Source organism: Silene latifolia, chromosome 10, assembly GCF_048544455.1.
Source record: "Silene latifolia isolate original U9 population chromosome 10, ASM4854445v1, whole genome shotgun sequence".
In the NCBI taxonomy this organism is placed as follows: domain Eukaryota; kingdom Viridiplantae; phylum Streptophyta; class Magnoliopsida; order Caryophyllales; family Caryophyllaceae; genus Silene; species Silene latifolia.
In genome coordinates, this window is record NC_133535.1 from 86,418,329 (window position 1) to 86,432,623 (window position 14,295).

At 39.9% G+C, this 14,295-nt stretch overlaps 1 protein-coding gene across 1 annotated transcript; it reads right to left on the reverse strand.

Moving 5' to 3' along the window:
• Positions 1–6,993: 6,993 nt before the first annotated feature.
• On the reverse strand, positions 6,994–9,552 carry LOC141607858 (uncharacterized). Its single transcript, XM_074427206.1, has 2 exons — positions 8,455–9,552; positions 6,994–7,839 (listed from the first exon to the last, which is right to left on the reverse strand). Exons 1-2 carry the CDS (start codon positions 9,550–9,552, stop codon positions 6,994–6,996), a joined length of 1,944 nt encoding a protein of 647 aa, XP_074283307.1.
• Between the last annotated feature and the right edge of the window lie 4,743 nt (positions 9,553–14,295).

Genomic DNA, 14,295 nt, shown 5'->3' on the forward strand with positions numbered 1-14,295 from the left:
GGATGATGATGTTGTTTGAAATATGAGTACCTGGCGTTTCCTGCTTGTCTAATTTCCTTTCTTCTATGACCATAAGCTTACTGTTCATACCTCTCTTCCTCGCTTCATCGTGCTCCTCCTTTAAGTTTGATGCTGGTAACCTATAAAGCTCTATCTTTAACATCCTTGCTGATTTGACTTCGAATCTTGCCCTATGAAATTCGTCATAGCTCTTTTGATTAGTTAACTTTGAACTCTCTTAACGTACTTTGTTTTTATGCTATCTAAGTTACTTTACTTTTGAACAACTTCTAAACTTTCAAGCTACCAGTTTTGATCCGTTGTTAAAAGTTTATGTTACTTTTGCAAAACCTTACCTATTTAAAAATTTGAAAAAAAAAATGAAAATTTGATTTAATTCCATATTTGTTCCTTGAGTATAGACTTCTTTATCATGATTTTAATGGCTAAACCCGAGATTTCTTTAAATTTTACCCAATTTATGTTAACTTTGATCTATTTTTGACTTCTTTGCCAAGTATCATTTTACATTTTCAGGAATTAGATTCCCTTTTGAGTTTAAAAGTGAAACTTTTATCTCCAACCTGGCTTTTGCAAAAGGAAATTTGAAGTAGACTATCTTTTTCTTTTGATTTTGACGTTGATCAGATGTTAGAACTCGTTATTGGAGACGTTTGATAACTTGTTCTACGCTTGTCGGCGAATGATTTTTGTTTTAAATTCGTCTTTGACTTGGAAAGTGAGCGTTCTTGTGTGCACGACAAGAGCAATTTCGTTCCATGAATGAGACTTATACTTTTGAAAACTCTCCGTTAATATTTTTGAAAGTCTTTTGATTTTGATTCATACAAATGATTTGCCTGTCGACTTGGGTCTGTTGGAAAATTTTTAGTTGAAACTTTTGAAAGAATTTTAATTCCTACAAGTAACCTTTTACCGTTTTGGTTACCGATTTTAAAAGTCAAGTTTTATTTTCATATAAACTTTCACTTCAACTTTTAAGTTTCGAGGACGAAACTTTTTAAAACATGGGGTGATTGTAACACCCGCTAATTTCTCCTTTTGACAGTTAAAATTTATTAAACCGTTCAATTACTTTATTTTACATTTTTTTTTGAATTATTCAATTTAATTAATTTTATGGCAAACACGATTTTTATAAAAGGAATATTCTAAAGCTCGATTTATATAAAAATACGTATTTTAGTCAGACAATAATAATAGTGATAGTAATAATATTAGTTTCCGTCTGAAGTTAATATAGACTTGAGACACTTTTTCCGCCTTTTATGAGACCGTCACATTTTCACTTGTGAGACTAATCTTTTCTCGACCTATCGTATTTCGACAACATACTCACCTACCCTCTTACACTCTACCTTTATATATTATTACATATTATTGTATATTATTATTACTACTACTATTATATACTCCCTCTTATTCTACATAAACTTCCCTCTTTCCTTTTTCATTTATTCACAATTCCTTCCCTATTTCCTTATTTAGAAAAGTTTTATACTTATTTTAATCACCTAACCCCACAACAATACCCCACCTCCACAACAATACTTATTTTAATCAACTTTCCCCACAACAATACTTATTTTAATCACCTCACTCATAATAATACCCCACAATACATTCCCTCTCTCCAATTACCAAACTCCACTATAATACTTTACCTTATTTTAATTTCCCTCCTTAATTCTAGTGCCCCCATGAATAGGGAGGTTTATGTAGAATAGGAGGGAGTATTTTTCTTCTTATTATTAAATATTATTGTTATTGTGGTTGTGGTTATAATGCCGTGTCCCACCCCTCCCCCTCATTTTCTTCTTTTGTTTCCTTTCTCTTTTCGTATCACCTGCAACAACGAAACACAACAGCAACAGCAACACCATACAACGCCATTTTTGTCTACCTTCAAACCAAGATCCCTCCTCCATTTCTCAACCAAACTCCCTTATTTTTGTACCATTAGCTTCCCCTCCTCATTCTCCTTCTTTCTATGTAAAAAAGAGCCAAACTTTCGTCTGTTGCATTTCGGTCGTCTTTCAAAGGATCCGGTTTTAGAGCTTTTCTGTGCCATTTTGTGGTTTAATATCATCGTAGGGCGATTTCTTGGACGTTTAGGAGAGCAAAAAGGTAACGGTGATAGGTTACTCGACAAAATGTCGGGAATCCGTCCTTCCTACTCGTTTTTACCTTCATTTATCGTAAAGTTTGAGTCTTTGTATGTACCTCATGAATGAGGTTGATTTTGTGTTGAAAATGGTCATTTTGCACGGTTGATTGGAGGTCTTGGACTCGTTTCAGACTGGAATCGGGTATGGGGGTAGTTGTTGAGTTCAGTACTCACTCCGTGTTTGTAAGTTGCTGCCATTCCCGTTTCTGCCCTTTTTTTAGTATTCTTGGACGACATTGGTGCTGGTTATTTGTATCGAAAGCATGTTTGATCCGTCTTGCCTTGCCCTCGATTCTACGTCTTAAATTTAGACAAAAAGGGCTGCTAGAACTCCCTTTTTGTACCGTGTATGAGTTGTTTTGGTCCCTGTTTTGGGACGGACAAATCAGTCCTGTGGACTGGTGTTCTCGCTTATTTTGCCTCGCATTAATGTGGTCTCATGTGTACTTATTTTTCCCGCTTTGAAAACCTCATTTTGGACTGTTGAGCCTTGTTTTATACCGGGTCTTGAACTGCTTTACCTCTGTTTGAGAACTGTTTTTGGTGCGGGGAAAGGCGAAGTGCGGTCTGGGCGCGACATTGGACTGCCTGTGAGTGGCAAGGGCTGGTGGTTGTACGGCCATAAGGTGGCTGATGACCAGGCTGTTGGTCACGGTGCCAAGCCATACCCCTCCCTTATTTCCTCCTCTGATTGTGGTTTCGTTTTGTGTGTGATGGTGGGTGTTGGGCTCACTGACTTTTACTTCGTGGGCTCAACTCCTCATATTTGTTGGACCCAAATTCTTAAAAGTTTTGGAATCATATTCTTATCTCTTCTGGACTCACTACTTTTGTATCTTTGGACTCACGTTGTCACATGTATTCGATTGTATGCATTTCGTAAATTTTTATATAACGTAAATTATTCATTATCATTCATTATGTCTTATTTAATCGACATGTTAAATTATAAAATGAAATATTTATCTGCATAAGACAAGTATGAGATATTTATTGTTACATAATTATTAGTGAAGGGTCATACCCTTGATAATATCTTGTATTGTTCGGTGGTGTGAGTCGTGGTCCTATCGGACACTAGGGGTGAGCCATAGGCCCTCTAGTTGCGATATGATCGTCGGGACCGATGTTCCCATCCGTACTTATGGTGAGATGCAAGCCATAATTATGAGTGTGACATTAATAATCCCGTCCCATGTACTTGTTTGTTGTACTTGTTTAATCTATTTAACCGGCATGTATAATTATGAAAGAAAATGTTTATTTATATGTTACAAGAATGAAAAGATTATTATAAATATTTACTTGTAAGAGTCGTATTCTTGTAGAAATGCCATATTACCATCGTATGTTCTTGACATACATTTTTGCCCTGCTTGTGCTGTTCTGGCAAGCACGGGTTTGACCTACTTGTGTTGTTCGGGCAAGTACGGCTTTGGCCTACTTGTGCTGTTCTGGCAAGTACGGCTTTTGGCCACTTCTACTGTTCTGGTAAGTGAGTCTTATCTTAGTCTTTCCGCCACTTTCGTGCTGTTCTGGCGATTGGGATACTCGGTCTCCTTAGTAGTCGAGTCTTGGGTACGTGCTGTGCTGGCGCAAGTTGAATCGGGATATACACCCGAGAATCTGCAGATTTTGACTAGGACCGTATTATTATCGTAGTCCTACCCGGGGAAATTATAGTCAAAGAGTGATAAATGTCTTGCATTATTTGGATGGTTACTTTGGTCATATCTCCTTGAAATATGTGCTCGTGGTTAAGTGGTCGTGTCTGTTTCCTTGTCTTTCTTCTCCATCTATTTATTGTTGCTTATGCCTTACCTGTTTATTCCATCATTTCTTTATTCCTTGTTGGTTTAAACACGTATGATCCCATGTTTAGTTATGATTCGATTCACTCATGTCTTATCTAATATGATTGTTTGTTTATGTTCTTTGTTATGTTCGTTTTGACATATTGTGGCTGGGAGAACCTTAAGTTACTCCCCACTGATTGTGGCGTTCATGTTTACATGAATGACAGATGGTGAAGATGCTTACGTGGGGAAGACGTGTGGGATGGCGAGAACTAAACCCTTGGACCTTAGTTGCTAGTTTAGAAACACTTTATATGTTTATTCGTGGGATATCTTTTCCCCATTTTCTAGACTCGGGTTGTAATAACCTAAATTTGTCTATTGTTGTATTTGTTTCTTTTCGATAGTGGCACCCGCGTGCTATTCTTTAACTAATAATTTTAAAAGTTTTTAAAATCTCACAAATTTCCGCTTTAATTTATTAGTTATATTTTTCGCTTTATCGCGGGGTGTCACACCTCCATTCCCAACGTGGAACCTTGGCAACAAAAGATGTTTCAATACATTGAAGACACCTGGGGGACTCTAGAGGCAATTAGTGGGAGGGTTGAGTGCTCCCATTCTTGGCAACAACTACATGGGCCAAGATTAGAGAGCTTGGATTAATTTCGAAATTCTTTTGAAGAGCATAAAAGGTTGGGGGATGAGGCCGAATTGGCCCAAATGAAGATGCTTGAAGGAATAGAAAAGAGGCAAGAAAAGTCTTCCAATTGGCAACAACAACAAGCCAAGCTTTGGGGAGACAATCAAGCCAGTATATTGAAGATTCCTACCATGATGCTCAAGCCCAAGGGGATTCCTTTAGCCTCATTCAAGGCCTATTTGGCATGACGCTCCACCAACATGAACCCCAATACCAACCCACCATTAGTGAGTCCCAAGTTGATGAAGCCTACATGAGGCCTAAGAGAGAAAGAGAAAGAAGAGAAAGAAGAAGAAGAAGAAACCAAGGGGCCTATGAGCAAGGTGAAGACTTGGGCCCCTCCAACAACTACTCTTGAGAAGGTGATGACACTCCTCCACATTGAGGACAATGTGGCATGTAAGTGTTGGGGAGTGAGATGTTTGTAACATATGTACATTCATGTTTTTGATGTAAAAAAAAAGTTAGGGTTCTTGAGGTTTTTGGGGAAAATTTGTCAAAAGTGTGTAGAGGGAGGTATTTGATGGTGGTAATCACAAAATGGAGTGATTTGTGACAAGGGGAAAAGATTGAAGGTGATGATTTATGGGATTTAAAGGTAGTTTAGGGGAATTGGAAGTGAGTTTGAAAAGGGTTTTTGATTATGGGAAGGAGAAGGGGTTCCGGAATTATGAGGGGGAAGGAGCTTTCGTGGTAATTTTGAGCAAAAGAACCGCACTGTTCAGCCTAGGGCGCAGGCTGCGTCATATAGCGCAGGCCTACGTAGGAAGATGCAGGCTGCGTTTGAGTCTGCCCGTGTGCTCAAAATTTGGCTTTTGGAATTTTTCTTTCTTATGGTATAGTGAGTCTCCCCCACACTTAAATCATCCTTCACATCCAAATTGCCGAGTCGACCCTTTTCAATGCCTTTTCCCATGCTCACTAGACCATCAAATCTCCACAAGAGCATTAGTAACTTCCATGTATTTTTGATGCAATTTAATTTTTAACAAGGATTTAAATGTACGGAATTTAATTGACAAGAATGTAAATTCTATCTACGAAAGCGGTAAATTCTACACTAGAAAGGGAATATTTACAAACTTGTGCCGTATTTTTAATGTCGATGGCTCGACGTAGTCATTTGCTTGAGAATTAATCTTTGTAAATTGGATCTTCTAAAAGAAGATCCTCTTCACCTTGCAACTCCACTCCCTTGAAGTAATGCTTCACTGGTTATCTATTGACCTTTATCACTTTTCCCGAGGTCGGGTTTTCCACCTCACCACCCCATGTGGAAAAACTTTCTTGACTTTGTAAGGTCCATACCATATCGACCTTAGCTTGCTGGGAAAGTTCTTGAGATGACTTTGGAACACCAAAACATCTTGTCCCTCTTCAAAAATTCTTCTTGTCACCATTTTATCATGCCAAGACCGAGCTTTCTCCTTGTAAATGCTAGCATTGTCATAAGCATTTTGTCTAACCTTTTCCAATTCTTGAATTTGAAGCTTTCGGTGCAATCCCGCCTCATCGACATTTTGGTTGAAAACTTTGATCGCCCAATAGGCTTTGTGTTCAACTTCTACGGGGAGTTGGCATCCTTTCCCATAAATTAGCCTATATTTAGACATGTCGATTGGGGTCTTATAGGCCGTTCTATAAGCCCATAGAGCATCTTCAAGCCTCTTGCTCCAATATTTTCGGTCGGGATTGACCGTTCTTTCCAAGATATGCTTAATCTCCCGGTTAGAGACTTTCGCTTGGCCGTTTGTTTGGGGGTGATAGGCCGTAGAAATCTTGTGGAGCACACCATATTTTTGAGGCAAAGTCGAGATCACCTTGTTGCAAAAATGAGTTCCCCTATCACTAACAATTGCCTTTCGGAATCCAAACCTTGAAAATATGTTGCTTTTTACAAATGCTTTCACCGTATTCGCATCATCACATTTTGTGGGAATGTCCTCCACCCACTTAGACACATAATCAACCGCCAAGAGGATGTAGAGGAATCCATAGGAATTAGGGAATGGCCCCATGAATTCTATTCCCCACACATCGAAAACCTCGAAATAAAGCATCGGTTGTTGGGGCATTTCGTTTCGTCGTGAGATGTTGCCAAAACGTTGGCATCTATCGCAAGTATTGACGAAAATATGAGCATCCTTGAACAACTTGGGCCAATAAAACCCGCACTCTAGAATCTTCCGTGCCGTTCTATGAGGCCCAAAGTGACCCCCACAAGCTTACTCGTGCCAATGTTTGAGGATAGATGGGATTTTTACATCCGGTACACAACGCCGAATGACTTGATCTTGGCACATCTTCTATAGGTACGGGTTATCCCATATGTAGAATCGAGTATCGGCCTTGACCCTATTTCTTTGACTTGATGAAAATGAGGGTGGAAACTTCTTTGTTACCATGTAGTTTACCAAATTTGCATACCATGGTTCCGTCATTCTCAAACCATAAAGAGACTCGTGAGGCACACTTCCATCAACTACCCCCATTTGTTGCATTTGATGATCATTGAGTTGTAGTCGACTTAGGTGGTCGGCCACCACATTTGCCAATCCCTTTTTCTCTCTAATCTCTATGTCAAACTCTCTTATGAGGAGAACCCATCTCATTAGTCTTGGTTTGGTATCCTTCTTGCTCACAAGTTGAGTGATGGACTTGTGATCGGTGTATACAATAACCTTGACTCCTAGCAAGTATGATCGGAACTTCTCTAGAGCATACACTACCGCCAAGAATTCCTTCTCGGTGGTAGTGTAATTCCTTTGGGCATCATTGAGGAGGGATGAAGCATATTGAACGACATATGGAGCTTTATCATCCTTTTGTCCTAATACGGCCCCAATGGCAAAGTCGCTTGCATCGGTCATGATCTCAAAGGGCCGATCCCACTTGGGTTCTTGAATGATTGGGGCCGAAACAAGTCTCTCCTTCAATAGGTCAAATGCTTCCCTACAATGAGCATCAAACACAAACTCCACATCCTTGTGCAAAAGTTTGCACAAGAGATTAGCGATCTTGGAGAAATCCTTAATAAATCGTCTATAAAAGCCTGCGTGTCCCAAGAACGACCTCACGTCTCGAGTATTAGATGGATACGGCAAGGTCTTAATAACCTCCACCTTAGCCGTATCCACCTCAATCCCTCTTCGCTACACTATATGCCCTAACACGATACTGCTACTCACCATTAAGTGGCACTTTTCAAAATTTAAAATGAGGTGAGAGTCTATGCACCGTGATAGGACCATAGCGAGGTGGTCTAGACACGAGTCAAATGAGTCTCCATGGACGGTGAAGTCATCCATGAAGACTTCCAAGATACGCTCCACATAATCCGAGAAGATGCTCATCATGCACCTTTGGAATGTGCCGGGGGCGTTGCACAGTCCAAAGGGCATGCGGCGGTAAGCATAAGTACCAAATGGGCAAGTAAATGTTGTTTTGGATTGATCCTCGGGGTGTATGGAGATTTGAAAATACCCGTAGTACCCGTCCAAAAAATAATAGTACTATTTCCCACCTAACCTTTCTAGCATTTGATCTAGAAAGGGTAGGGGGAAATGGTCCTTCAAAGTGACTTGGTTGAGGCGGCGATAATCGATACACACCCTTTATCCTGTTTGTAAACGGGTGGGGTTCAATGCCCCTTGGGAGTTTTCGACTACCGTCACCCCCCCCCCCCTTTTAGGCACGACATGAGTTGGACTTACCCATTGGAAATCACTAATGGGGTAGATGATTCCCATTTAAAGTAGCTTGATTACCTCTTCTTTCACCACCTCCATCATAGGTGGATTGAGTCTTGTTTGTGGTTGTCTCACGGGTTTAGCCTCTTTCTCTAACCAAATCTTGTGCATGCAAGTGGTTGGACTTATTCCTTTAATGTCGGCAATGCTCCACCCAAAAGCTTCCTTATGCTTTTTCAACATGTCCACTAACCTCTCCTCTTGCTCTTCTTTGAGTTGGTTTGAAATGATTAATGGAAGAGTATTGTCTTCCCCTACGAAAATGTATTTGAGATGATTTGGGAGGGGTTTTGGTTTATATTTTCGGGGTTTTAAGATAGAGGGGAGTGGTCTTTCAAGGTTAGTATCCAAGGGGAGAAAAGGTATAAGGGATCTATGTTCTTGAGAGGCCAACATTTCAGCCGTAACCAAAGGAGAACGTAGGTTGCGTTCAGGGGCGCAGGCTGCGTTGTGCAACGTAGGCTGTGTTGTATGACGTAGGCTGCATCTCAGACTGCCTCGTGGACTTTCTTCTTGCTCTTTTGACAATGACTCCTCATCTTCAAGTTCTTCTTCTTTGTCCAAGTCCTCCGAATATTCCTGCACATCATTAGACAACACTACCCGCAAACCTTCTTGCTCCAAATCGTTAGTGAGGGCAACCTCAAGGGGGTCCCTTTGACACAAATTATAAACTTGTGAAACAATTGGATCAAAGATATCCAAGAAATAACATGAATGTGAATCGCTAGGTTGTTTCATAGCATCATATATGTTGTAAGTGAGTTTCTTTGCATCAAACTCCATAGTTAGGTTTCCGTTAGACACATCAATCTTGGTCTTAGAGGTCTTCATGAAAGGCCTCCCCAAAAGGATTGGAGTGGCCTTCGAGTCAGCTTTCATGTCAAGAACATAGAAGTCGGCCGAAAAGGTTAAGTGATCTACCTCTACCAACACATCTTCCACCATCCCCCTCGGGTATATGCTTGAGCGATCCGCAAGTTGGATCACTACATCGGTTTTATTCAATCCCAAGGTCTCATAAAGGGCATAGGGCATAACGTTGATTGATGCACCAAGGTCTAACATAGCATGAGTGAAACTCTTGTCCCCAATAGAGCATGGTATAGTGAACATTCCCGGGTCGCCACACTTTTTGGGAAGTGATTTTTTAAATATGGCGGAGACATGTTCACTCACCCGTACACTTTGGGTTCCCTTCCTTGGGCTTCTCCTAGGTGTACCAAGTTCCTAGAGAAACTTTTCATACCTCGGAACACCCTTCAAAACATTTAGAAAAGGAATGTTTACTTCACACTTTCTAAAAGTTTCATAGAGATCCTCATCTCTTTCGACCCTCTTAGAACGTGTGAGAGCATTCGGAAACGGTACCTCCACAACATATTCTCTTTCGATCTCCTCAATTTGAGCTTCGGCGTTGTTGCTTCCTTGCTTTTCTTTGTCCTTTCTCAAAGGACTCTTCTCCTCTTCTCCATTAGCTTTAGAGGGTGTCTCTTTCTCCTTTTCAACTACAAGCTCTTCTTCAATTTGTTCCTCACATGTGACTTGGCCCTTCTCTTCTTATTTGGAGAGGATTCTAAAGTTCTCCCCTTCCTCAATGAAATAGCACTAGCATTTTCCCTAGGAGGGAATGTAGTGGAGGGAATAGAAGTGGAATTCCTTTGGTTTTGTTTGGCAAGTTCTTGGGCAATTTGTTCAAGTTGGACCTCAAGGTTGGAAACCTTGGCATCACTAACACCCTTGTCGGCTTCAATCTTGTCAAACCTCTTGTTTGTTTTAACTTGCTCTTGCAAAATGTTCTTAAGAAAGTCTTGAACACTTGGTTCCTTTTGAGAATTGGTGTTGTTGCCTTGGTTGCCGAATTGGAATGATTGACCTTGGCTTTGGTTACGACCTTGGTTGTTGTAATTTCCATTCCTATTTCCTTGAAAATTGGAACCTTGACATTGTTGGGAATTTCGGTCTCTCAAGTGATTGAATTGGCCATTAACAAAGCTTTTGGAAGTGTCACCACCCCAACCAAGACGAGGGTTGTCTCTACTCCCAACATTGTAGGTATTTCCATTAGGGTCATAATTGTAATATCCTCCCCCGGAAGGATTCCTAGCATTGTAATTTCCATAACCCATTGCACTCACATTTTCCACCCCAATTCCTTCTTCTATCATAATGGGGCAAGCTTCCTCCAAATGACGACCTTGGCAATAGTTGCATTCCACTTGATTCCCATGACTTCCTTCCTTGTTTGGAGTGTTTCCTATCATGTTTTTCACTAGGTGAGTTAGGTCATTCACACTTTGCTCAAGATTTTGAGTAGATGAGGAGGTGGTTCCCATTGAAGATGAATTTCTTGATCCCTTTTGACTTCTACCATAATTTCTTGTGGTTGAGGCAAGTCTCTCAATGATCTCCTTAGCATCCGCTATGGAATAATTCTCCAAGCCTCCCCTGGTGGCGGGATTGACCATCCTTTGATCTTCTTGGCCTAAACCTTCATAAAAGTTAACAAGAAGGTCATCCTCACTCAACCCATGGTATGGGCATTGAGCCACCAACCTCTTAAATCTTTCCCAATATTCATACATGGTTTCCCCATGGTCTTGCTCTATTGTGGTGATTGCCTTTTTTGCACGGTTGTGGCGTGAGTCGGGATAGAATTTCTCAAGGAAGGCCGCTTTCATTTCTTTCCAAGTACTTATGGACCCCGGAGTAAGATTGAAAAGCCAATCCTTAGCCGCATCCAACAAGGAAAACGGAAAGGCACGAAGCTTGAATTGGTCCTTCGTCACTCCATTTGGAATGGCTCCTTCACACATCATGTGAAACTCCGATAAGTGCCGGTTAGGATCATTTCCCGCGTGCCCATGGAATTTGGGTAGGTTGTGAATGAAGAAACCCTTAAGTTCAAAGTTGGCATTTACTCCCAAAGGAGGGTATGTGATGCATAAAGGTTGTTCATCGCAGTTCCTTGCCCTTATCTCATGAATGGTTCTATTATCGTTCGCCATTCTAGGATATTCTACTTCAATGGGGTTCACCGAAAGTGGTTCTTCTTCAACTTGGGTTTCCCTAGGTCATCTTTGATACCACGGGTTTGTAAACAACCAAGAGTATGCTCTGAATGAGTCTTCTTCAACGGGAGTTGATTCACCACTTTGTTGAGAACTAAACATAAACTTGGACACTACACAAAACAAATTAAAACTTCCACTTACTTCTAACAACAAAAACAGTATAAAAACAACTAAGCATAAATTCACAAACTCAAGTTCTAGCTATATTTCCCTTCCCCGGCAACGGCGCCAAAATTTGATAGAAGAAATACTAGGTCGCTAAATACTAGAATTAAACTACCAAATTAACAATTTATAAGCCAAACTATACTCTAGATTACTCTAATGGATAAAGTAATATAGTGCAAGTAAGGGTCGATCCCAAGAGAAGGACTTTTAAGCTAAATACTTGAATTGTAAACTATTGAATACTAATGACAAGTTTATAAACAAACAATGGTTATCAACAATGACAAACAATCGATAAACATAGATCAAGGGGGGTTTTTGAGTTGATTGGTGACATGAAACAAAATAAAATTGCAATATTTGTCTAACAAGAAATATAACAAACACTTGGTGAGCAAGATAATTCAATATTAAAGAGGACTTGGTGCAATCCTTTCTTAGTAAACAACAATAGTAATGTTTGACTCTTTTATAACTCTCCTCTTATTATCCACCCAATACTTTCAAATCAAGATGTTAACATACACAAATTAAACCATCCATCTATGTCCTTCAAGTTTAATCACCAATTCATTAAACCATGAGTGCAAATCAAACATGACCATTAAGAGTTGTGCCAAGATAAGAAGCTAGCATCAATTCTCACAAGATTAAACCATACAAATGAGAAAATAGTTGAAATTTCCTACTTATTGCATGAATCCTTTAGACCAAATCAACATACAACAAGCTTGCTACAAATAATCCTAGATAGATTAAACCATTTCTCTAGAATTTGCAATAGTTGGGTAAATAAAATGCAAGAGTGATCAATTCTAACATTCTTCTACTCAACATAAGAATTAAGCTTAAGGAAAGATCAATAGATAAATAAGAAGAGATCAAAAGAGTCTTACAATACCAAAGTTGGAGACTTTGGATGAATTACACCAAGCAAAGAAGGATTAGAATTCCATATCTTTAGAAAACCCCAAGAATTGTGGAAAGATTAACATCCAATGCCAAAATATTACAACTTTCCTCCTAAAAATACCAAGTTCTCTTAACAAAACAAGTTTTTAAAATTATTGCTAAACAAGATGAGATTTAGGTCTCCAAAATGTGAACTATTTATAGGGCTGCACCCCCATCTAGGTTAAACACGGATTTGCTTTCATCCAAAGGCTTAAGCACGGTAAATCAACTTCACAAAGCTGAGAGGGATGCAGGCTGCGTCATTTTCCGCAGGCCTGCGTAAAAGGGCGCAGGCTGCGTTATATGACGCAGGCAGCGTTCTGGTCTGCCTCCCCGCTTCAAAGCTTCACTTCCTTTTGCAACTTCGTCAAGATTTACCCTCCAATCATCCTATCAAGGGATGGTGACTCCGAAGTTGGTCAATCCAATGCCGTTTCCACGCGATTGCTTGTCTACGAGTGTGGCTAGAGGCTCGCTCTCGGGATTTCGGGTCTTCCTCTTATACAAAGCTCCACACTTTAGTCAAAATGCTTTAGTCATAACCATCATTGGGACCGGAAGATTAACTCACTATTCCGACTAACAAGACCCTTAATTTAAACAAACTTGGCCTAAAAAGGCCCTAGTGACTCGACACTTTTTGACTCTATCAAGTAAGCATGAAGGGCACATAATCTCTATGGGGATAAAATGTGTTCCTGATTTGTATTAGTTAGTTATGGATTGGATAATGTATCTTTTTTATATATTAATAAAATTCATCGAATTTATATTTTGTTTTTCATGTGAATTATATGACAATATTGAATAACACAAAGTGAACTGAAATATATTATATTTGTTTTATCTGATAATCACCAATTGAGCTGATAACTCAGGTGGTTATAATGTGGATTGGTTGATGGTAGGTTCAATTAGCGATAAGGTCAAAGGTTGACTGATCAATCACATATGCGAGCTATATGATACCTCGTAGGACACGATGACCTCTAAATGGAGTCCTAAACGTATAGCAATTTGTAGCCTGGTCATGGATAGGACGTCCATCGTGTTCCTAGAGTCGATTCTTTTGACTATCGACTGTCTCTTGAGATAAAGGCAGTTTTTGGGTGACTTTGGTTTCTGTCTCATGGTCATACCATAACATGGGCCTAAGTAGACTTTTTTATGGGTCATTTCATACTGTGCTTTCATCGGCAGGATTCGAGTTAAAGGAAATATCCAGCCTTTATCAGGTTTTTATCTCAGGGCCACTCGAGGAGTAGTGACTGAAATGCATGGCCATGCTCGAATGCTATCTATGGTAGATACATTCGTATATCAGTACTGTTACTCTCTAGTCGGGGAAACCACTTTTTGATAAGATCGCTTGTGAGATACGACCTTGTGAAGTACGACTTTGCAAATTGTCTTACATTGAGTGGGAGAATTTATGGATATGAGAATCGGTAATCGCGCACACACTTGTAGGACAAGTGGGAGATTGTTGGAGCATGTGTCCTCCATAGTTAGTGCGACTACATACTAAATCTCTTAAGGGATCATAAAGGGATACTTTGTATATAAATCAAATAATTAACGTAAATCAGTAACGGCTGGCTTGCTAGAAGTTTGACGTTACTGTCATATGATGGCGATAATCAGTTGATCCCTATCGGTCACA